The sequence below is a fragment of the Misgurnus anguillicaudatus genome, chromosome 15, assembly GCF_027580225.2.
Source record: "Misgurnus anguillicaudatus chromosome 15, ASM2758022v2, whole genome shotgun sequence".
Classification (NCBI taxonomy): Eukaryota; Metazoa; Chordata; class Actinopteri; order Cypriniformes; family Cobitidae; genus Misgurnus; species Misgurnus anguillicaudatus.
Genome location: NC_073351.2, coordinates 10,864,993 through 10,891,069, shown reverse-complemented (window position 1 = coordinate 10,891,069; position 26,077 = coordinate 10,864,993). Strand labels below are relative to the sequence as shown.

General features: G+C 38.2%; 1 protein-coding gene across 7 annotated transcripts in view; it reads right to left on the bottom strand.

Moving 5' to 3' along the window:
* large2 (LARGE xylosyl- and glucuronyltransferase 2) overlaps positions 1–26,077 on the bottom strand; it is a 179,905-nt gene that overhangs the window by 4,374 nt on the left and 149,454 nt on the right. For all 7 annotated transcript variants that reach the window (XM_055173781.2, XM_073853359.1, XM_055173776.2 and 4 more), the window contains 9 exons: positions 13,724–13,906; positions 9,810–10,099; positions 9,585–9,667; positions 7,193–7,316; positions 2,455–2,626; positions 2,274–2,378; positions 1,929–2,041; positions 1,618–1,743; positions 861–1,016 (listed from right to left, as the gene is read on the bottom strand). In XM_055173781.2, coding sequence (XP_055029756.1) covers positions 861–1,016; positions 1,618–1,743; positions 1,929–2,041; positions 2,274–2,378; positions 2,455–2,626; positions 7,193–7,316; positions 9,585–9,667; positions 9,810–10,099; positions 13,724–13,826 — 1,272 coding nt within the window. In that variant the 5' untranslated portion in view covers positions 13,827–13,906. The remainder of the gene's footprint in view (positions 1–860; positions 1,017–1,617; positions 1,744–1,928; positions 2,042–2,273; positions 2,379–2,454; positions 2,627–7,192; positions 7,317–9,584; positions 9,668–9,809; positions 10,100–13,723; positions 13,907–26,077) is intronic.

The following is a 26,077-nucleotide window of genomic DNA, read 5'->3' as shown; positions in this document are numbered from 1 at the left end:
TAAACATAAACTAAAGTAGTAATCCTTATGTATTTGTTCAGTTTAATGCGTTTCATGCGAGTTGAGGCAAACTTTACTTTTTGTTTAAAATATGACCCGCTGCATATTGGCGCCTCTCACTCTCGCGCACGTGCAGAGAGCTGCGCTCTGTCCGAAGTCAGATCACTAGGTATTAATCCTGTTTATGATATGCATTTCAATGAGTTGTAGCAACATGTCCCTAGTGTTTAAAATATGATGGACCAATGTGTTTAAAAAGGCACCTCTGAGAGCACCACTGCTTGACACGTGACGTGTAGCGTTCTGCAACAGCACTAAACAGATGCATGTTTTTACAGTTATTAAGTAATCATGGTTAGGGTTTTAATGATGCGCTCGCATTAATGACATCAGTTTTAAGAAGGTTGCGGTCATGACAGTGTTGCTCTTGTTCTTTTTTGTCCACCAATCAAGGGACTTGTTATAATGAGTAAAAAATTAACAAATAAAAAAATGAGTAAACTACTGCCCTGCCCCCCGATACTATTGTGTATCGCCGATCTCACAGGCTGACGATAGGACGATCTGAAAATGGGGCATATCGCCCAACACTAATGTACAGTATACATGCACTCTTTTGAAAATTGCGTCAAGTGCACTGTACGCGGACCCTGCCTTTATTTACCAAAGAGACAAAAGTGTCACTTCATATTAATATCACTACAATAATATTTTTATATTATGTTTAGTCTCCAAACAACATGTTTTTATTATTCATAACTTTTTTTATTATTAAAACAATTAAAAATTCTTTAACATAAAATGTCAAATACAATTTTTTTCTTAGTCTGTGTTTTCAAATCAATCTACATTTAACTCACCGCTGTGCTCTCTGAGCTAGCCTGGTTGGGACACCCAAAGAGTTCTCGCCGAAGAAGATTCCCGTCGTACTCCAGGAACGTTAAGTAAAGATTACGGAAAAATTCCACATGCTTGTTTTTTACTCGCAGCTTTTTGGGAGAGTTCCAGTGAATGACCTGCAGGAGAAAGTCATAAAATAATAAACCTTTGAGGCGTAAACAATTTGATAGACATCATTGCATACAAAAATAATTCTTTTACGTGCATGTAAAGATTGGGTGAACATTTACATTACAGACACTTTGTAGTGACACACTCAATAAATTCATCAATAATTAAAGCAAAGCCTAAACGAGGGGAAATAAGAAATAATTTGTTTGATGTTTTAAAAACAGCATAAAAAATATAAGCTAAGTGTCAAGTATTTAGTGTAGCTTCTCTTACACTTGAGCAATAGCAAGCTCTCTAACACTTAAATGAAATGAAATCATAATTTCTAATTATAACCTAATGACTTCAGGACTTCAGATTAGAAAGAGTTTAAGATGTGCTTATTGGAGAGATCAACACTAAATACACTTTTGCCAGAAAATTTTTATGGTGAAAATTTTGCATACATATTTTCTGCCATTTTTACAGAAAATCTTAATAGAGTGAAAAATAAATATGAATGGTCATAAAAACTTTTCAAAGCCGTCATGGCCTAAGACTTTTGCACAATACTGTATATAAATACAAAAAAAAAAAATTCAGACCTAAATTTATCATAATGCTCACCTTCAGGTCTGAGACTTCCGTGTAGCACTGTTCAGAGCGGGTGTGGTCTGATAACTGTACATTCCAAAAGCAGGGAAGCTGATGCACCAGAACTGGATTTTGCTTTATAAATGCATTGAATATATCCTGTGCAAACAAAAAACAATAACAGAATAAATATGGTGCATTATACAACATTATTCAGCCCTTGCCTGCTCAGATTTCCTTATCACTCCCACTGCTGTTGTTTGAAGCTCATACCTCATAACAACCACATAAAAACTATTTTTGAAAGTGTCTTTTGTCACGTATTATATATGAGGGATGTAGACCTGGTCTGCCAGAGATGTTGACAGCATGCTCATTAGTTCCCGCTCCGCTGTCAGTCTCCACATCTGTTCCCAGCCAATCCTGCGCAGTTTCTCAAGGTAGAGTAAAATCACACCTGTCGCCAAAAAAACAAAACACCTGTTGGGACTGATGCTTATATTTTCACATCCATGAATAAGCAACATGCAGTTTGAATTAGTGATTCTCTAATTGTTGTGACCCATACAGTGAAGCAATAATGCATTTCAATGTTTAACATTTTTGTAATTTTTTGCTATTAAAAACTGTAATTCGTGCTCTAAGACAAAACTAATTAAGAAGCACAGATTTAAAATGAAATCTTTTACCTGTATTAAAGCCCCGTCCGAGGGCTGGCCAGGGTTTGTGGTTTTTCCACAGATTGCCGAGGTACCAATCACTCTGATTTTCCACCAGACCAATCACCTGTTTCTCTGCAATTGCAATCAACATCCCTGTTACATCTTTCATTCTCCAGCTAAATAATGTGACTTATGAGCGTTCATTTACCTGTGAACTTGCGGAAGATGGCCCACAGCTCGGCGATGTCAGTGGCGAAGGTGATGTCCGTATCGAGGACGATGACTTTTGAAAGGTTGAATGGCAGAGCTTTGGTGAGGGTGAGCTTCATCAGGCCATAAATTCCTGAATAGTGTTTGTTTGGTATCCATGACACTTCCGACTACATCACAGAGGAAGAAAGCGGAAGAAAGGATGAGAGGAGAAAAAACCTCCACACGACTTTAAAGTTGCTGAGCGCCACGATTTCCGCTTAAATTCAACTGGATCATCTTAAGTGGGTGTCACTCACACATACAGACTTTAGGCAAATGTTTTATTCATGAAACTCAAACAATAGTATAACTTGTTTGTAACACATATCCTTTTGTGCTGATTTTCTTTTGACTCTGAATCAGCGCATTGTTTTTCCGTGCAATAACACGGAGCACACATGTCGGAATTGTATCTGATTTAAAACCACAATTGGAAGTGGCAATATCTGAATGGCAATGTCAGATGTGAGTAAAAAGTTGCATTTGTTGGGGCTTTGTGAACGCACCCTTACACTATAAAAGTGAAAAGTTCAACTTTAATACTCTAATCAACATGGGTGTGGACAAATATAGATGTTTTATGCATATGTGTGCTTACACCAGTCTGTTTACATTGTTTTGTATTTGAATTTTCCTTTCAGAAGACCCTTTTCTTTCTCCATTTTTTCTTTGTTGCTGCATCATTTGTGACCAGTGCTGGCAAATTGAGTAGGAATGAGCAATTAAAACTAATTTAAAAATTAGTTCTTTCTTTTTTGACATTATTAAAAATTGTACAAAAATGCATGATTTGTTGGAGTCTGACCCATACCTTACAATCACTGGTAAAACTATAGATTTGGCACACACAAAGTCAAAACACAATATGTTATACTTTTTTCTTTTATTGTTTGACTAACATTGAGACAGACAGCTATAACATTTACTGTAATGCAAGGATATAATATAATCAGTGGCGGCTCGTGACTGCACTTCCGAGGATGCGCTAATTTATAATAAGTGTTCGGATTGTCACGTGTGTGGTTCCCTTTTCCAAAATATGTGTCATGCGTGTGGAGAGATCCTGTGTGCATCACGTGTTTTGTCAAAATAAGTGCCTTTTATGATAAAAGAGACGTTCACGTTCCCTAAATACACGCAACACACTCCCTTAACAGTAAACTCTGATTACGCATGAGATTGTGCGAGTATCTGGCACACGCGAGCGTCTCCTTTCAAGTTCAAGTTCAAGGCAGCAGGCACTTATTTTGGCTTGACACGTGATGCACACACGATCTCTCAAAGCGCAGAACACATATTTTGAAATGACAAACCACACACATGACAAGCTACATACATGTTGTGACAAACGTCGCATCGTGCGCTTCAAAAAAAGACGTCACCAGCCGCCACTGAATATAATGTTACACATCAGAAATCTTTTCCCAGGCTAAGGGGTTGTCCACACAGAAACGCGTATCACTGTATACGTATAAATTTGTTATCGTATTGGCGTTTCATTCACACGGATCCGGCGTTTTGGGAGACTATTTTTTGAAACCGGGTCCTAAAGTGGATAAATCTGAAACCGACACCCTTGCGGTTTCGTCTGTACAGCCAATTCGTATATTTTATGAAGCAAAAACTTCATCACATCACGTGTCGTAAGCGTCACACGTAACAGCAACAACAATAATGGAGGATTACGTGATTGTGTTCGTGCTACAGAAGCTACTAAAGCCTACTAGCTTTATTACAGCAAAATCTATTGCTTCTATGCAATTGTGGTGACCATCAAGCGATAATGGACAACACCATACGTTGGTTATGCGCATGCTCAAAGTCTTCTTCTCCGTGTATAGCATATATCTGTGGCAGAATTACAGCGCCCCATACTGGTCCGGCAAATATACTACACCGCTTTCAGTCGGTTTCAGTGGTTTCGTGTTTACGGATTATTTTTTCCTTTATTTTTTTTAAAGGAAAAAAAAATGATCGGATAGGGAATGCACCGGCTTCGTGTGGACATAGCCTAAAAGATTAGATCTGCGTGAATTCTTGTCAAAGCAGAGATTTTTTAAACTGTAATTCTGTGTAGATTTCTATATATCGGGGTCGCGCACTCGGTGTTTGTGTGCATGCATTTCAGATGTGTCAGTCAGCGTTAGGAAGATCGTTTTCGAGTCCTGTCACTGTTAATAACTCTTTTTAACATCAATCAGGTGCCAAACTTTATCTCTTTAAATAGTTATTTTACACATCAAGCAAGTCCTGCTCTTTATTTTTTAAATCCTGCATGGTTTAAAATCGAAACCAAAATGTCAGACGTGCAAGTGGATGGACAACCATCCTTTGTGTATTAGTTAAGCATTTAGAATGGCACATCCAGAAAATGTTCAAATCAAGTTTTAGATGCTCAACGGCCATTTAAAGCATTGGATTTGCTAGACGAGGGCTTAATTTTCTCTTAATTTCGCAAATTTCATCTGACTCATTTGGACAGTACGGGTCTAAGGCTGTGTCTTAATATATCTATCAAGGGTCAAACAGAAAGCGTTGAGTTAATCGCACGTAAATAAAATTATTGGCATTCAAATGAATTTGTTATTAACGCGTTAATTTTGACAGCCCTAGTATAAATACAAATCAATCATTATTTATATAAAATATGTCCACGGTATAGCTTATAAAAATCTTTGATTTTATATATAAAAAATTTGCACATACATTTTTTGTATAATTAACTTCATTTTAACAAGTCATTTCAACTTAGATTTTATATCCTCATTATGAGTTGCTGTAACTTAATAATTAAAGTTAAAATAAAAAATAACTAAGTTAATTCAACTTTATTTTATAAGTTACAGCAACCCATCACTAGTCAAGATAAAAAAATCTAAGTTAAAATGACTTGCAAAACAAAGTTGATTATAGAACGTTTCATAGGGGGCACGTGCGGTGACGCGATAAGCGTCTGGTCCGAATTTTACTTCCGGTTTCTGTTTGTTTAATCGACTAGTTGCTGAAACTGAACTCTTAAACAAATACCTTGTCGAAAATAACAAATGTTTTGGGTTCCTATGTAATCTACTTGTGGCACTGCTGTGGTTGGATAGTGCAGATTAAGGGGCGCTATTATTATAATGAGAGCTCCTTATGACATCATAAGAGAGCCGAATTTCAACGACCTATTTTTTCATGTGCTTGTAGAGAATGGTTTACCAAAACTAAGTTACTGGGTTGATCTTTTTCACATTTTCTAGGTTGATAGAAGCACTGGGGACCCAATTATAGCACTTAAACATGGAAAAAGTCCGCCATGGCCAATTTAAACCACACTCTCAGAAAAAAACTAGGGCGTGATACACTTTCAAAAAGTACACTTTTGTACCTAAAGGGTCGATATTAGTATCTCAAAGGTACATATTAGTATCTCAAAGTCCTGCACAGGGGGCGTGTACCAGTGGCTAAATTGCTAGTATTTGATTTAACTAATGGAATGATATTAACTCGTCATTTGGGGATCAACAGTGTGGGTGCGGGCTTATCAAACAGGACCCATGCAGGAGTCTGCCTCAGAGGCATATTCATACAATCTTTCTGACAGTGTATAAAAACTAAGATCACGCTGATTTGTGGCTCATCGCTTGTGAATCATCACTTCAAAGCTTATAGTAGGTCTGTCTAGAAATGTTTGTACATTACCCACAAAAATCTATTTCCCTATGGAAAAAAATAAGTGGACCTCACTGTTACGCCACAAACTGTACATCTATTCACTTAACCAGAAACACTCCCCGTGTGTTCCTTGTTTGCTTCTAAACTGTATTCTGTGGTTATATAACCATCTGCTCCCAATAACCCTTCACAGTTCTTATTGTGTGTCTTATCTTTTCAACGTACACCCTTAATGACCTGAACTCAGGTTTAATAATAATCTGTCAGAGAGGGGTTGATTGAAAACGACTGGATTTCCTGCAGCTTAGCTTTCATATGCTCAGGAGAGCAAAGAGGTCTCTGTACACAGCGGAGGACGCGTGATAGAGTAAAATCTGCATGATGAGAGAGGGCTGTGAGCCAAACAGCTGACAGTCAGAGATGAACTTAAATCAGGGCGGGTTCACGAGAACATGAAAGAATATATTTGTGTTATTGTGCACGCGAGTGGGCGTACGCATTCATGCCAGCGTCCTTGAGGTTTGTGTGCAAGTGTTGGAGTAAACTGAAACGCTGTCTCACTGGATGAGTGCAGAGGATGCGCGTCGCTTCAACCGTGCGCTGCATGAAAAAAATCACGAACATTCTGTGAATAATTCAAATGCTGTCCTCACATGCCAAGTCTTAAATAAAGCACACTGTCACTTTAAATGTATGAGCAGAAATGAATAATTGTGTTTGCTCTCAGAGAGCAAAGCTTTTGAGGTGGAAGGAGTGTAAGCAAATTCAATGTTTTCACCACCACCGGTGTGCCGTACTGTCCCGAAAGGACCTCTGCCCCTTGTTACGATCTATTAGCACATCTAACACAGTGCTCAGAGAGGTTTTCATTCTGCATCATTTTTCGGATTGCTGTCTGTTTCATTTCAAAACTGTAGCTGCATTGAGCTTCTGGGATAATGAGAGCGATGCTCTGTGACACAGTTATTATGTCTGGGTCAGAGATCGGGTACTTGACGGCAGGAGGGTCATGAGGATGTTATGTGGCAGGTACTTACTTTCAGTTCATCCGCATCATAGAAGCTGACTTGTACGGACGGCACCATCCACGACTGAAAGAGAGTGCTAAGGATCTGATTGGCTACCGTGTCGGTGATGAAATGAAAGTGCAGGGGATTCCGCCTGTGGAACAGAGATTATTAACTTATTATGATGACCAAAAATTACAAAATTAACCATTATGGCATTTGGCATGTATTCAATCATCTATATATTAATATATTTAAACGTTATATATAAAAATTAGTGATGTGCATGTATGTCATTTTTCATTTCGATTAATCCAAAGGTCTGGAAAAACGAGTAAGCTACTCGATTAATTGGGGGCAGGGCGATCAAAGGGGCGCGTTATGATGAAAATATTTTGATTAAAAACACTCAAATAAAACTTAATTTTGAATAAACTATGCCAGACAATTAAACACATACTAGATTATTATTGAATTAAATGTTTTTTAACAGAAACCTCTAACAGGAATAGCTGCGTGATAAAGTGAAACGAAAGGGTTAATGAACACAAACTGATGCACTTTCTATATGACGCACTCGACATAATATTAAGCCTTGATATAACATAAATGCAGTGGCGGCTCGTGACTGCTCATCCACGGGGCGCAAATTCAAAATAAGTGTTCGGAGTGTCACCTGTGTTGCTTGTGTTTTCAACATATGTGTTCGTTGGGTCATGTGCATCAAGTGTTTTGTCAAAATAAGTGCCTGCTGCACACTTGTCAAAACCGTTTTTGATAAAAGAGACGCTCACATTCACAAAATACATGAAAGACACTTAACAGTAAACTCTGATTACGCATGAGATTATGCGAGAATTTGACAAACGCGAGCGTCTCTTTTATCAAAAACTTTTTAGATGCGTCTGCAGCAGGCACTTATTTTGACAAGACACGTGATGCACTCTTTCGAAATGCAGAACACATATTTTGAAATTACGAACCACCAGTGATGGGCAGTAACGCATTAGAAGTAATGCGTTACTGTAATCCGATTACTTTTTTCAAGTAACGAGTAAAGTAAGGGATTACAATTGCAAAAACAGTAATTAGATTACTGTTGCTTTCCCGTAAGCAGGCTGCATTACTGCGCTATTCAATCTTGATTTTGTTTCGTGAGACTGTCTCGTGTCGTGACCGTCGAGTCGAGTGACAATGACGTATGAGCGCCGCGCTGTCAGTCAGTGTAGTGCTGAACATGAAGAGACAATATGGAGCGTGGAAGAGAACAAGACTATGCAGCGTTTAATGCTTGGAAGTACCGACATTACTTTGACTCAGTTAAACAGGAATGTGAAACTTACTGAAAAAAACCCTAAACCCCAGCTGACATGACCTCTGCGGCTCCATCTCATATACATTGTTGTTACGACGTAAATAGTCCTCAGATTGTATATTATATTCTATTACAAGGCGTTCATGCGAAATCTGATGTAAACAACAGACTATATATCTATATTTCATGGATTATATGCATTTGTGGACAAAAATGGTCATTGGATGTATTTTATTAGATGGTTTTTATGGGTTATTCACATATCTGAAACAGACTGGATTCGACTCGCGATCGTTATATCAACACAAAGGTAAGAAGTCACATTCATATTTTGCATGTTGTCATCTTCTGTCACAAAATACTACATTTATGATGCTAGAGCATCTGTATCTGTATCACAGAGACCATACACTGATGCTAAACCTGTAGACCTTTTAAACGATGTATAGTAATGTTAATATTATTAATGTTTGTAGACAGTAGGCTATATAGATATTGTTAGCAGCATAAAAAACGACGTCATCACGCCCACGAATTAGTACGCGTGGAGAGGTTAAAAAAGAGAATGTTTCATTTGATTAAATTTAAGATGATGGAATATGCAGAAAGAATATCATTAGGCTGAAAGGTCTTTTGCTTTATATCATATTCAGGTCGTGCATCATGTTAAAAAATAACTAATTACTTTTGAAAATCAGTACAGTAACTGGATTACTTTCTTGGAGAAGTAATCAGTAATCAGTAACTAACTACTATTTCCAAGTAACTTGACCAACACTGCGAACCAACGGGCTACACATGACGGGCTACAGACATGTTGTGACGAACTCTTCAGATTGTTTCAGGTATTTTCATGATAATAAAGAATATTTTGAATGATTTTGTTTAACGAGTGTTGCTTTTTTAAATGCACATTATAAACGACTCCAACTCATAATGATTTTAGATTGATAAGGACTTCTTACAGACCAAAACGCTATAGTACATGCATAAGCTGCGCGTGAAACAAAAAATCCCACCTTGCGATTCAGAATTTTAGACAGGTCTTTTTAATGTTGTTGATATGCCTTTTTTCCCCAGTATAAATAAAGAGTCCTTGGGTCTCACCTGTGGAACAGGATGGATTTGACCAGAGTGACCACATCCCGACTGGCGTTATGACCAGCACACACACATGCCACATGAATCAACTGTGTGTGAAAGAGAGCAAGTGATTTTTTAGATTAAACATTGTTGTTCTACAGAATAATAATGCGGTTCATCAACTTTACGGTCTACTGAATGGATATATGTTTCCTTTCACACTTGACAGGACCTAATGTGCCATCTCACCTCACACTTCTCCGCGGTGGGCGAGCGAGAGCATTCGCTGTGATTGGCTCGTTCCTCGGCCGTGTTCTCCACATCCTCCGGACCGGTATCCGCCGACGCCACCCACTGTTGGTTGCCATAGTTACCCTCAGCAGGCTGGGCAGCCAGGCCCTGCGATTGGCTCAGCTGTAGCCGGATCTGCCGGTTTTCTTCCTCCACCTCTCGAACCCGTGAAGCCAGGACGTCCCGTTCCAGCAGCCTAGCTTCTGTGGATTCCACCAGGCACGCGGAGAGGAGCAGGGAGCGCCCGTCTGATGCGGCACAACACATTTGAATTCATTTGAGTGATTTTGACAGATAAATAAGAGATAAATGAATGCGAGGGGAAGATTGTGTGAATTTGTGGAGAGACAGTAGGCATGAATTTTGTTATTCAGGGTAAATACAGACTCCATCTTAATGTGCACATTGATGCCTGGGGAAAGAATAGAAGTGGCAGAAAATTGGGTGTGATCGGGTAGAACAAAGTAACAGGCACTGAATTTATCAGAAGTTTTGATGGATTTTTTTGCTTTGTGCTGATAAGGTACAGATTAACCAGAGCTGGAAACAAGTGTGCACATAAAGCCAATAGGCACACACTTGAAAATAGTCAGTAGGTCTAAGATAGTGATGAATTCAGGTATTTAGCATGCATTGCAATGTACAAATTTACACACATAAACACTAATAGTGGAGTAAAAGAGAAGATGAGAGAATGAGCATTTCCCCCCAAGGAATGGTCGTTTTAATCCAATAAAAGAAGACATTATTACCAATGAAAACAACATATTGTCCCTTGTTTGTATATCCTATAAAGGATTTCTACACATAAATAGAAGCTAATTAAATACGCTGTAAGCATTTGTTTTAATGCCACACATAAATTGACCCCACTACCTGACAGGTATCACTGAAACAGGTGTTGTGATGAATCACACCCGCCTCAGGCTCTTTAAACATCAAAACTCCAGACAAGCAGCTTGGCCTTTTGTAGCAAACCAAAAAACCTAGCCAATCTGAAATGTGCTCTACAAAAAATCATTTCAAACCTTCAAAGTTACTGCTTGAAACCCCCTTATTAAAATTAATTACTAATTTAAAAAACATGACTTTGAGAAGACATCATCGTCCTATCAGGCAATAAATTATGCTTCATATTAAACTCTTTCCTCAACGGCGTTTAAAAAAAAGTTCCCAGCCAGTGTCAGCATTTTTTATGATTTTACACAAAAGTTTAATATTTTCCAGAAAATGTTCTTCTTTAAATATATAAACATACAATATGTCAAATAAAAGAACAGACCCTCTGCTTAAAAAAAACAACCTTTATCCTACCTTCATTAGTTCTCTTTTATCAACTCTCAAATATGGGTAGGTTTCTTAAAAAATACCAAATTTTGAGCAAAAAGCTGATATAATTGAGTTTTTGTGAAGGACTTTTGATTCGGAGTGATGATCAAAACAGAGTTCTTACTGTTTGCCATAAGGGGTTGCTTCCGGGTTTTATAAGTTGGAAAAGAGTGCCACCTGGGGGATAATGGCGGAAATACAGATTGCCGGAAAAACTCATCATTGACAGGGAAGTATTTTCTCTTTATTGACGAGTTAACTCAATCGATTCAAATATTTCTAGATCTAGATTATTCGCATGATTGTCATGAGTTAACTCGTGATTAATCACAACTTAATCTGGTCTATATTTACCTTTATTTAGGACTTTTCATGTTTTTTAAAAATCAAATCTAATATGGATGCTTTATGCAAATATATGTTTATTATTAGTGAAAGAGTTAGCAAAAATAATAATTATAACTCTTTAAACATCAATCAGGTCCTAACTATCTTGCTTAATAATCATTTTAACATCAAGCAACTCCTGCACATTTGTTTTTATTCCTGCATGTTTTAAAACCAAAACTGACATACATTCTTTGTGTATTAGTTAAGCATTAAGGACGGGACACCTCTCAGAAAACCTACAAATAAAGATAATTTTAGACGTTTGGCGATTATTTACTGTCTAACTGTGGGTTCACACCAGCCGTGGTTGAGGCGTCAAATTCGTGTCTAGTTTGCCACTTGAACATTTTGAGTTTACTTGCTTCATACGCACGTGAAAGCCGCCAACCTGATCTCACGAATTTTCGTGGCATAGTCACGGAATTTTTTGCTCATTTTTCCGTGGCATTCTCACGGATCTCCGAATTTTTCGGTGGCCCTGCTACGGACTGTCTTTTTCCGTGGCATTCTCACGGATTGGTTACTCAACTGTTTTTTCTTATTTTTAAATCATTTTCGCTTCAGTTTAGGGTTAGATTTACATTAAATGACATCCTCACCCAAACCCAACTCTAACCTCAACGCCAGGCGACAATTGTTTAAAGTTTAGAAAATATAAAAGAATAAAGCAGAAAAATAGTATAAACCAATAGTTAAAGTGACATACTAACGCAAACACCAAATCTAACCCTAAACCGAAGTGAAAATGGTTTAAAAATAAGAAAAAGCAGTTGAGTAACCAATCCGTGAGAATGCCACGGAAAAAGACAGTCCGTAGCAGGGCCACAGAAAAATTCGGAGATCCGTGAGAATGCCACGGAAAAATGAGCAAAAAATTCCGTGACTATGCCACGGAAATTCGTGAGATAATGTTGAAGACGCGCATGAAATCTAGTCATGGAGACATTAACGCAGAAATTCACGTCATGGGAGGGGCTTCTGCGACTCCACTCACTTCCTGTAATCAGGTCACTCCTAGAGCAAGTTCCTGATTTTCCGTCAAAGAAAAAATGTTTTAACTCACGCGTTTCACGCGAAATTGCTCTTTGGGTTAATCGCACATTAATAAAATTTGTGTTGTTAAAATGAATTTACGTTAATGTGTTATTAACGTGTTAATGTTGACCGCTCTAGTGTAATTACACAGAATTTGTGATATATTCATGTATTTTATAAAATGCTCCGACACTATTTCACGCCCCCCCCCCAGTTTAATAACCACTGCCAAAAAACGGTTACCTCCCTGAAGACTGTAACAATATTTTATATGTATTAATGTATAAAACGGTAAGTTCCAATCCTTGATTCTGATTGGTCAATAGCTGTGCTTTATTCACAATAAAACACGGCTATGACCGCTTCACCCAACGGTTCTGTTATATTACCACACGTATCAGTTTGTTGGTTTTTATTTGAGCTTAATGCATATTACACATTCATGGTCAGGGACTATTTTTTTCTAGCAGAAGGAATGCTTTTATTGATTATTTTTTACTTTAATATTGTTTGGTAACCGTTTTAAACAACCCCTTCAGCCGTTACTTACAGCACTTGCCTCGAGTACCTTATTTCTTACATAAATATAGACTAAATTAACTTTAAATGTCACAATGCAACTTGTTAACAGATGTTTTTTGACAGAATGTATAAAATCTTACAGTAAATGAAAACCTCTATCATTAAACATGCCTGAAAAAACTTTACATTTCGCACTCTCAACAGCTGGCAATTTTAAAGTAAATGACTAATCTTTAGTTTCGCGAATACTGATGTTTATGCTCTGTTATCTCTCTTTTAGTGTGCTGTACATGTATGTATTAGGCTTGTGTGTATGTGGGAATGTTTTCTTACAGATGGAAAAGAGGTGCTGAACATTTGAGAGATAGAGAGTCACGAAAGCGCTTCAGTGCCGCTTATCTTTCTTAGATCTGACTGAAGATCAGTTGACTGTCATTGTGAGCATGAAAACCATCAGAGGATTCAACATTCATATCATCGATCTTAAATAAAAAACTCTTTAAGATTTAGCATCAGAAAATGGATGTGCCTTCTTCTCGCAGAGCTCATTTCCCCCCAAAATCCAAAGATCTGACGGCAAGCTTGTCGATACTTACTTTCTGTGTTCCCTACGAGCAGGTAGAGCCAGGTGAACAGGATGATGAAACTGAGAGAAACCACCAGCAGCTTCAGCTTCCCTCGGCACGGGCAGAGCATCATGGGATTGTGGAGGACCGGACGGGTGAGGAGCGATCAGGTTGGGGTTACTCTAACACTAGTCTCCTGCAGCATCCTCTCTTCTAAAATAAAACATCAAGAGAAAGAGAGAGAAAGGTCATTTTTTAGTTATAATACAACAGTCCTCAAATCTAATCGAATGAGATGTGTTTCTAGAGAGAACCAGACTAGCACATGGTCCAAGACAAGACACCATGCCTGGGACGTTATATATTGGTTTATTCTCACTAAAATAAAAAAAATTGTCCTTTGCATGTTTTGGGGAATACCACACAATAAAAATTGTATATCATTTGTTTGTTGGATGTTTCTGTAACTGTCATAAAAAAAACACAAAACAGTCAAGGCCCGTTATAAAGCTATGTGTAAGTTTGTAAATTTTTTAGGGTAATAAACCTATGCATGGCTTACCAAAAGCTGTTGCACTTTTTGCGTACATAGACATATTCATCAGTATAAAATAAATATATAAACAAACAAACAAACACTTCACCGCTTAAATATTCTGCATAATTGTATGATATCATCAGCTCCATCTTTTGCACAAAACATTACTTTAAAAAGTCTCAATCCCATTTGGGTTTAATAATTCATCAGTAAATCCTCAGAGGTACCAGGTTTCTAAAGGCATGAATTTGAGCCGACCAATAAAAGCGTCAGTACTGGACAATGCAGATACTGGTATAATAATAAATATTGATCCACTGTTGTTTTCCCTGTTTGTGCAATACTGTCTCTGCATTAAAAGTATCACATGCCTCCTGGGGGAAATAATGTGTTTATAAACCAAACGCTGCCTAAACTTTCCTGACTCCTCTGCAACTCGTACCCTTTCGCACACAACTTTCGCGTCTGTCCTCACGCGAGGTGGGCTACACGACAGCCATTGTTGTTTACAGCACTCTTAATTAAAGAGCAAGCGGTGGGAGGCTCTTCATCTCCGCGGCAGACACAGATTAACCACAGAAAAAATAAAGAGAAAGACAGCGAGAGCGTGAAATAGAGACAAAATCGTCTTTGTTTTATTATGAGCTTAATTAATCACGCTTACGTATAATTAGACATACGCCTGCAGGAAACAAGATTGGATGCGGGCGAGAGAAACAGCTTACTAAATGAGAGAAGCTTAAGACGTGAGGGTGACGTTTTTGAGATTATTGCCTTTTGCCCCCGGGATCTGAGAAGTTTTGCAGGCACTGACTGTGGCCGCTTCATTTGTGCATTGTAGAGATCTTTGCCGGTTTTTGCTGTCGTGCAGTGATTTTGCTTTACTGTGCTGTTGCAAGCAGGGCTATTATTAAGTTTCTTGGCAAAATAAATTAATTTAAGCGTAAATTACTAGCACAGAAACCATGAATGTTCTTAAAGGAAATGAAAAAAAATGTTTTATTTGGTTATTTGCCCTTATGTGTGACTTTCTTAGGCCCTGTTTCATAAAGTATTAACATTTTAGCATAAACTGCACTGAAAATTTTCCTCACATAGGCCTCAGATTTAATTCACACAAAATTTGTAGTATTTTGCATTTGAATCAACCATCATTTTTAGATAAACTAATGGTTTATTTTTTATTTTGCCTATATAGTACAGCAAAACGTGGTACAACTCGACATGGTTGTATTGTTTAATTGTAACATTAGTTAAATTGTACATATTATGCCCATTTTTACAAGATGTAATATAAGTCAAGTCTCAGGTGTGCCTGGAATGTGTCTGATGAAGTTTCAGCTCAAAATACCCCACATATCATTTGGCAGAGCACGTCTAAAATGCCTCTATTTGGGTGGAATCAAAAAAGTGTCTGTACATTTAAAGGACAAGTTCGGTATTTTACACTTGAAGCCCTGTTTCATCGGATTCTTTATGATGAAATAGAGCGGTTTGACTGAAAGTTCGACATATGATGCTGGCCCGAAAATTTTCTGGTGTTTGTTGTATCACCTCCCACCTCTACAATGGCTGCATAGGTGCACTGGAACAATCCTTCCTAAAATGCATTAAACTTTCATTTACAAAGACGTGAAACTCACCGAGTGGTCAGGGGTGTTCACTGATATGCTCACACAAAAATCGCTGTAAAAGATGCTTTCCAACAGGTTTTATTGTAGTTTTTGTACAACTCCATTGACTTGTATTAGATGTGCTGTGAGGTACGGTATTACTCATCCGCCAGAAATGGAAATGGAGTTGTTTGTATTCTTGCAATTGGCAAAGGCGGATTATCGCCACCAACTGGGCTGGAGTGTCTATTATTCAAGCTCTCAACAAAAGAATATACAGGTGTGAGGCGTTTGGAAAAATAGGTCGACAAGTTTACAACAAATGCTAAAACAACTGTTGGAAAGCATCTTTTGCAGCGATTTTTGTGTGAGCATATCAGTGAACACCCCTGACCACTCGCTGAGTTTCACGTCTTTGTAAACGAAAGTTTAATGCATTTTAGGAAGGATTGTTCCAGTGCACCTATGCAGCCAGAGGTGGTGGGTTGATACAACAGAAACCGAAAATTCTCGGGCCAGCATCATATGTCCAAATTTCAGTCAAAACCGTTCTATTTCATCATATGCAATCTGAAAACAGGGCTTTAAGTGTAAAATACCGAACTTGTCCTTTAAATGCAAATGAGCTACTGCTTTTGGTTAAAATAGATCTGATTTCCATCAATACATTCTGAGACAATAGTATATTTAGCAGCATTAGTGCTACAACATGCAAACAAACACATTCAGAAAAGCTTTTGGGTGAAATGAACCATTTAGTCAGTGGCCGTGGGCGGAGCTTTGTTTGTGTGACATCACATCAACAAGAGAATTAAAACAGCATGTCTAATGAGATTGCTTTGGTTTAATAAGGATTAAAAAAGATATACAGGGTGGATATTTTTTCATTGTAGGGATGTTGTGTTCACACGCTGTCAATGCACATTTTTGTCCAAACACTTTAATGCATTAGCTAACATGAACTAACAATGAACGATACTTCTACAGCATTAATTAATCTATGATATTATAAGCAATGATATTATGCAGGGCCCAAAAATAGTCCCCTTGGTTACTTTCAACAGCAGGGGACTATTTTTAGGCACTACGTAATATCATTGCGCCTGTTGCAGCCATGGTACGGCAGCAAAGTCCTTGATTATTATGCCAGAATGAGAGTATAGTTCCTAGCCATATTGAAACTTTTAATTTTCCATCTGTCTTAGTACACGATGTAACTACAGAAGAGTCAAGTTTTAAATAGGAAAACTATCGAAACTATTGAGCGTGAACTCTTATTTTTGAGCGCGATGCTAATGGTCTAATCGAATTCAATGGATTATGCTAAAAGTGGTACCGCCAGACCCGCAGATCAGCTGAATAGATTCCAAAACGGTAAAAGTCAAATGTTTAACTCTAGGGGAGCTGGAAAATAAGCCTATTTTCAAAAAAAAGTTGAGTGTCCCTTTAATGTTAGGTAAACAGATGCTAAAAACTATATTTCTCCCTGTTAGTTCATGTTAGCTATTGCATTTACTTATTTTTTATAATACAACCTTATTGTAGAGTGTGCCAAAAACGTTTGCTTAAAGTGGTCAGTATGACTGTGATCAATGTTTTATTTGCGTACATTGTGGTTTTTAGTTTTTGTCACACTTTGTTTTGTTGTCGCTGTGTGGCCACCGTTGGACTTCTGTTTGATAAATAACGTCCTCCATCGCCCGACTTTGCCTTTGTTTGTTTGTTTGTGATCTTCTATGTGGCTCTCTTACACTCAAGGCCTTTCTGAGCACTCCACCGCTTGTTACCGGACACAAACAAACAAACAATTACCACGGCTGCAAAAAATACACAACCTTGTGTGTCTGGCTAGTGGGAAAAAGCCCAAAATACAAAGTGCGCAGTAACTCTTTTCATTCCAAGTCAGAGCCCGTGAGTTTACAATAATGCAAAAATTAACAGTTTCGACCCCTATAAACAGAGCACATGCCTGCAGATGAATAGTTAACCTTTAGTAATGGGTTGTATGAATTAACCCCCAGATCAGGCAGATATTCTTGGAGTGCATCAACAGCATCATCACCAAAAAAATAAAAATATCTTAATTACTCTGACGAAATATAGACTGACAGGAACTTAAAAAAGAAGTTAACCGAGAAAATCTGCTGACTGACTTAGTCGTACGTAACAAAATAACTCACTCATTATTGACCCATGATGCAACATGACTCCTTCATTCATTTGTTATCTACATCATCATCCATCAAATCTCTCTACGGTTCAATAACGTGACATTCATTGTTTCCGAATGCATTTGCTTAAAAAAAAATTATGCAGAAGTGTGCGTTGTTTTGATCATCGATTTTAGTAATTTAGTCAATCCCCTAAGACATAAATGCAATGTGACAAGTCAATGTGATGGCAAATCTGTAGTAGAGTAAAACCTGTACTATATAATTGCAATTTATACGTTACTTTTAAAATATGCGTTTAAAGTAGTTATGGCACCAGCAGGGTTAACCAACCCAATCTTGACCCCCCAAAAATTTTACACTAAGCACGCAGAACGTGATTCTAGTCCCAGAGCATCCTGACAACAGCAGTTAAATCTGAATTATTACAGGCAGGGACATATAGCAGCTGCGCTCTGCAAAAACTGAGCGATTTCTGCTCTTGCCAGCTTTATCTGCGTGAAGAGCCTGAAGATGCGAATGGACAGATCTCTCTGGCTGCACACCTAATTACATTGAAATCTTTCTGCCTCCTTCACTCCTGAGCTCACAGACATCACAGGCATCCCGGTGCTGCACGTCCAGCATTAAAGGTCAGTTGGTCGTAATTCAAAATGCTCAGGTTCTCACTACGTGACCCCTGGCAGTTAGTCTTTTAACTTCTGCCAGCAATCTGTGTCCTTAGAGCACCCCTCCAACAAATACTCCTATGTGCTCTTATTATAAACCAACAGTTAGTGGAGCAGCACAGTAGCTCAGTGGATAGCACTGTTGCCTTACTGCAAGAAAATCACTTGTTTGAACCTCGGCTTAAGAACGTGTGTAGTCTGTTTATACGTGTGCGCGAACGTACATGCACGGTCATACACACAGCATACAGTACGCGTGCACTCTTCTGTGAAAATTACGTCACACGGACTTGTAGCAGACCCCCCGCGTACACGTAAAAATGGATTGGAGATGTCAAAGTGTCACTCCCCTGACATGTGTATAGATTTACTTGTATGTATATTAACCAGGTGTGCCAGACACATAATGAAAAGTGAAATCGCGCACAAGTGACAGACTGCAGTGAAGGTCATAAACCCGCCCTCTACAAGTAACCAAATTGGACGTGAACCAAACCTAAAAATCTAATTATTCTTTAAATAAAATTTTCACATAGATGGTCTGTTATTTTAGTTATTTCTTATCACATTGGTGTTCAGGAGTTCGTTTTTCTAGTAAGTTTGGTTTTATGGGTGGGACCTTAAAACCACTATAAGATCACTACTGCGCAGACCCTGGCTCCAAATGACATCATCTGTGCAAGATGTGTCTATTTTTAATTTTATTTTGGCTTTATGTTCTACATTGGAAGTTTATTGAAATGCATCGTCCATAAAGTCAATGAGATTAACAAGTTCTCACCATGAAAGCAGTCATAGATGGTGGAATGTCATTAAAGGGGTCATATGACGTTGCTAAAAATTACATTATTTTGTGTATTTGGTGTAATGCAATGTGTTTACATGGTTTAAGGTTCAAAACACGCATTCGTTTCCACATACCATGCATTATTGTTGCTCCTCTATGTCCCACCGTTCTGAAGCGCGTTGATTTGTACAAAGCTCATTGTTCTGAAGAGTGTGTGATGTGCTGTTATTAGCTATCCAGTGCATTGTGATTGGCCGAATACATCTAGCGTGTGGCGGAAATGTTACGCCACTTACCAAAACGCAGCGTCTCCATGACATGGTGGCATCGGCAACAATGCTACAGCGAAAATAAAACTTACACCTTCTTACAACTTCTTTCTTTGCATATACTGTACACTTGGGTGGTGTTATGCAAATCTTCCCACACAGTGATATAGATATTTGGGGGCATGTTTGAATCAGGTGTTTTAGGCAGGCGTGGATGAGCCTTTACTTTAAAAAAAAAAAATTGGGGTTTGTGACTTTAATCTTTTTAAGACTTTACGGATCTTCAATATGTACAAACATCTTTTAACACTCCAAAGATAAAGGAAAACATCAAATCGCATCATATGACCCCCTTTAAAAATATGACAGCATATGCACTACAAAAAATGATTTTTAAGAAAAAAAAATTCTTAGTATTTTTGTTTTGTTTTTAGTAAAAATATCTAAAATTTTTAAATGAAGATGCTTTTTCTTGATGAACAAAACGACCCAAGAAAATAAGTCTAGTTTTTAGACCAAAAATATCAAATTTAAGTGATTTTGTGCACAAAACAAGCAAAAAAAAAAAAATCAGCCAATGGGGTAAGCAAAAAATCTCGAACATTCTTCTTAAACACTAAATTCAAGAAAAAATCAAGAAAAAAATTGCTTACCCCATTGGCTGATTTTTTTGTTTGTTTTATGCACAAAATTGGTCTAAAACTAGACTTAATTTCTTGGGTCGTTTTGCTCATCAAGAAAAAGCATCTTAATTTAAGAATTTTTAGATATTTTTACTGAAAACAAGACAAAAACACTAAGAATTTTTTTTTTTGAAAATCATTTTTTGCAGTGTGAGTGTTGGAATATTGACAGGGTTGTCTGTATTATTCAGGGTCTCTTAAACAAGACTGTGACATGATAAGAATTTTATTTTATTAAAAAAAAATCTTTATATAATAATGTATGCTACTCAAAAACACATCTCAAGAAAAGCTGACTATTAAAATGTAAAGAAAATTATTTTTATTTTTTTACCAAAGATGATGTTTGCAATTTTCCATGTTAAAGATTTCACTTCTATCCCAGCTGTTAGTAAGCCATTCGTATTGTGGCTTTAACAAAATGTTGTTTGTTTGAGCATCCCAAAGGGCAAGACTACCTGTCTGAAAAGTCATTATTTTTGAAATCCTATTTGGCAGTGCCATTGATGCGTGAATTACTTTATAAAAATCCCTAATATTTCAACAATCCAAAGTTTATGGAATTTGTTTTTCCGTAAAACGCATCTTAACAGAAATCAAATAGGTGTCGCACCTGATTCAAAAACCTGATAGGCGGCACCCCCCCCCCCTCCTCCTCATCTTGTATTGGCACAGGTAAGGTGACACCTGATTCTTTCATAGCTAGAGATCTGATCATCAACACATAAATCTCTTATCTGCTGCTTATTAATATTCTCTGAACAGAGCGAGAGCAAGGATAAAACAACATCACCTCGGGGCTCGTCTCTACTGCATGTGGGAGTAGAAAGGCTCAAATGCTTTGGATGTGAGGTCACATTGGGCGTTTGCTCTCACTTTTCACTTTTTTGTCTTATATTACAAAAACCAGTCTATTCTTGCTTTCTTCCTGTAATAGACATTGGCAAACTCTCTACTCAAATGCTAAACTGCTGCCTCAGCCGAATCTGGCCAACTTTCCAAGCAGGAAATGCATGTGTTTTACGGCTTTTGTTGAAGGTGCCTTTTAATAGTCACTTTATTGAGGAATGTTAAAATGCTTGGCTTTTAAAAGGTGACAGCCCTCCACCCAAAGCATCCATTAAACGAGAGAGAAAGTAAAAGAAGAAACAAAAGAAGCGAGAGAGAGAGAGAGTAGAAGATGCAGAGCGAGGGGTCATGAAGGCTATCTGGACGGCTTTCATAGGGATCTTTTGTTGAACAAGCAACAAGACCCTGCAGTCCTGCTCGACGGGGACAGGTGCACTAGTAAAACAGAAATTACTGTGCTTGGCTGAGTGGAGGGGATTGAAATACTATACACAACACTCAGACCCCAGTGGCTTTTATAGCCTACATACTCATCTCATCTGCAGTAGGGCCATACACATTAAACCAGTGAGCCCCTTTTAGTGCACTCCAGTATTGATCAGGATGAATAAACAGTCCATACGCCCTCTTATCTGAAAATCCACTTATCAACCTATATCAAAGTTCCATGAATGCATGAAAGGACATCAGCAGTCCTGTAATAGCCAACATACCTCCATACACACTTTCAACCTTATTTTGAACAAAATGCAAGCGCATGTGTTTTAGAGAAAGGAGGTTTGGTGTGGGTAAATGTCAGGGTTGCACTGGGTAACCTGTTACTAAGGTCTTAAAGCTTTATGGATGCTAAAATATTTCCTTCTATCTGAGTATATTATGCTGAGACAAACAGTTAAGGCATTTGTCGTACGATTTCTTCGAATACCTGGTTTGGTTCCTAGAAATCAAACAAAGTACCTATAAGGTAGTCACGCCACAAGGCGGCCATGTTTGAAACACCTCTTGGCAGTTATTTCAGTCATGCAAGAATAAAGTCCCACCTTCTTGAATGGGGAAAGACAGATTTCTCTAAAATTACATGTTCAAACCACAATTAACATTAAATGCGGGGTGCATGATTGTTGAAAAACATTTTGAAAAAGGGAGTCAGGCCGAGTACCAAAACACGGCATTGTTACCTGGGTTGCGTATGTGTGGGGCGGGTCTATCAAAAGAAGGTCCACATTCTGTTGGGGTAGGGGCGTATTTATTTAGGTGATTTCACATATCAACATTGGCTTTCAGAGTTCATGCACCCCGCCTTTAACAGGCACAGCCATTTTTTGAGTGTTGGGGGGGGGGGTAAAAAGGTGATGTACATCTTCAAATTAATTCAAATTAAACTGGGGTGAACAAGCCTAATATTGGTCTTGTTTTAAAGAAGTCACTTTAAAGTTTTTCACTGAAGTGTCTGGAGGTGAAAATATTAAATAAAACATTGTTATATCAGTTTACATTTATTATAATAAATAAAAATAATGCAATAAAGTACATAAAAATAGGTTTGTGTCACACTTTTAGTGGTTTACCAACAACGGCCACTAGGTGTCAAAAGTTTGCTGCATACTCTTGTCACAAATTAATAAATTACTGTCACTGCATTATTATTAATACATGTTTTGAAATATGAAAACTACATTCTTAGACCTTAAAGGGAAATTCCGCCTTGAAATGATCCCAGGGTCAACAACAAACGTGCACCGAGCTCGACCGCTCACCGGAGTCCGCCCCCATGCTAGTCCAACGCGACCAGCGCCACTGCCAAACGCAAACCAGCATGCCATGGCAGCCCTCGGGGCATCAGCGCATCAAAAACGAAATCGCTACGTCCACACCACCAACAATGCTCAAAATAACCCCACACCCACACTGCAGCACAATGAGGGTCTCCACATGCAAACCGAAGCATCGAGAACCCCGCAAGTGTACAGGCAGTTTATTAAAAATAAACACTTACCGTTCACGTCTGGATCACATATCCATGCGGGCGCCATCTTGGGAAAACTGAACTCTCGTGTGAAAGCACAACACCTGTTCAGGGCAACAACGTTTCACGCGAGAGTTTCGTTTTCCCAAGATGGCGCCCGCATGGATATGTGATCCAGACGTGAACGGTAAGTGTTTATTTTTAATAAACTGCCTGTACACTTGCAAAGTTCTCAACGCTTCGGTTTACATATAGAGACCCTCATTGTGCTACAGTGTAAGTGTGGGGTTATTTTGAGCATTATTAGTAGTATAGACATAGCGATTTCGTTTTTAATGCACTGATGCCCCGAAGGCTACCATAACATGCTAATTTGCGTTTAGCAATAACACTGGTCACGTTAGACTAGCATGAAAACAAACTCCAGTGAACGGTCGAACTCGGTACACGTTTGTTATTAACCCTAGGATCATTTCAAGGCGGAATTTCCCTTTAAGATAGATTAAAATGTACATGCAAAATATTGAAGTTACTTCAGTTGTCCCGCTCATGGGACAGTGCCAGTTAACAGATTTCTGTAAAAAAAAATTGTGTCTTATGCTCAAACTAAACTTTCGAAGAAAAAAAATGACACCCTTATTGTTTTCGTGTAAATAACCAAAACGGGATTCTGTTAAAATGGTGGAGGCATGTGAATGCGTATTACATGTTCAGTCCACAGCAGGGGTCTCAAACTCAAACTGGCTTGGGGCCATTTCTGAGATTGACATCTCATTGGAGGGCCGCATAACTATTTTAACATAAAAAACAAAATTTTAATTCCGTTATCCTTGCGTCACGGAGAACGCGGCTCGTGGTTGCATAGCAACGCAAGACGCACAACCACTTAATCACTTAAAAAAATAGGAGCATTAACACATATTTTAGACCTGTAAATAAACAAATATGAAACTAAATAAATAAAAGTCTTTCTGTGGGCTGGATTATGTTATATTTTTGACAGCAGACACGGGCCGCACAGAGGGGGAGGGCGTGCCAGTTAAGGGTAAACAATAGATTTTTGTAAAAAAAAATGTGTGTCTTATGCTCAAAATTAGGGCTGTCACGATTATGAAATTTGACTGACTGTTAATTGCCTAATAGATTGTTGTTATGGCGATTAATTGCCTGTTTAAGGGCTTTGGCAATTATGACGATTAATTGTCTGTTTTGTTGCTTTGACATTTAATTCTCATACATTTTTTTGGTTGTTCATAAAATAATTTTCACACATTGTTGTGATTATTTAAATAAATCTTTGCAACGTTTACCTGGCAGTAGTTATCAATACACATAACATATATTTAAAATTAATCTGATACTGTCTCATTTATACAGGTGCTGCAGCTCCCTCTTGTGTTTTTTAAAGAGATGTGCAATCATTGCGGTGATCTGAAATCATTGCGATTAGGTCAAACAATCGCGATGAGACGATTATTTAATCATTGTGACAGCCCTACTCAAAATGTGCAAAAAATACAGCATTTAAGCTACAACGTATATGTACAGGTTGGCAAGTGCCTCATGTGAGTGTACCGAGTGCCTCCCCCCAGAAAATCGCCTTTATAGACTGATGATTGGTCTTTCATAACTAGAAGGCGGGCCATATTGAGCATTACATTGTGCCCTGTTCATAATAATAGTGGAGTCTTATTTTCAATATCTTTGAATCAAACCTCTAACCTTTGTGCTGCCAACACAATGCTCTACTAATTCAGCTAGACGAGCTACACTAACACATTGTGCACTGAGAAAGACACTTAATCCCAGGTTATTACAGAGGGATTGTTCCAGTAAGTCACTTTGAATAAAAGCGTCTGCCATGGCCACTTTGATGAATATTTAACATATTAATCTTTGGCTTTGTCATGCATATGTTGGGTGCTGTGCAGGACAGGTGGATAACCCAGAGCTTCACTGCATCCCAGTATGATAATCTCTGTGTAGACGGCCCACAATTAGAGTGGCATTGCCCTTTAAAATGAGGGACTTTGTCATGGTGAATATAATTACAACGCAGATCTTGCTGATTGAAGTACAAATCAATACATGGGCAGTTCTGGATTTCTAGGGTCTAGCTTAGTGCCAATCACAAATCACTACAATGACTGTAGTCAAGGGTGTGGACCCACATTGACAACGCACTTAAGTGTCTTATATGTTTCTTCAGGGTTGTTTCAAACATAGTGTGTTAACTACCTATGCAGCAAGGCATAATAGGCAGCAACATTTGCTGAAATTTAAAGCATCCCTGCATTATCCTTTGGGGACATGGCAATCCCAGAATGCACTGAAATGTGTTTATACATAAAGTTATGTGTAACGTAATGTACGATAATTTCTGCTTATTAAATTCAGTCACTTATGATGTTCTAAGATAGCTAGGATGCCTTAGAATGCTCTTGGAACCGAGCTTCAATGTATGATGGACCAATAGCATCAAATGATTTGAATTCCTGTACACAGACCTGTTGGGTACTGGCTTTAGGCAAAACAACACTAACATTGCCAAAAACAAATACATGACATTTTTACACATTGTTAACAGGACAACAGCGTAATGAGGTCATGAAAATGCAACGTTTAAGAAACAAAATTTTCGAAAAAAAATTACACCGCTATTGTTTATTTGTTAACGATCAAAACTGGATTCTGTTAAAACGGTGGAGGCATGTGCATGAGCAGTCTACAGGCATGCATGACCCTACTGAAAAACCCAGCTAAGACCAGCATAAGCTGGTGAGCTGGTTTTAGCTGGTCTCCAGCTTGGTTTTGGCTGGTTTTGCTGGTGTAGGAAGCTG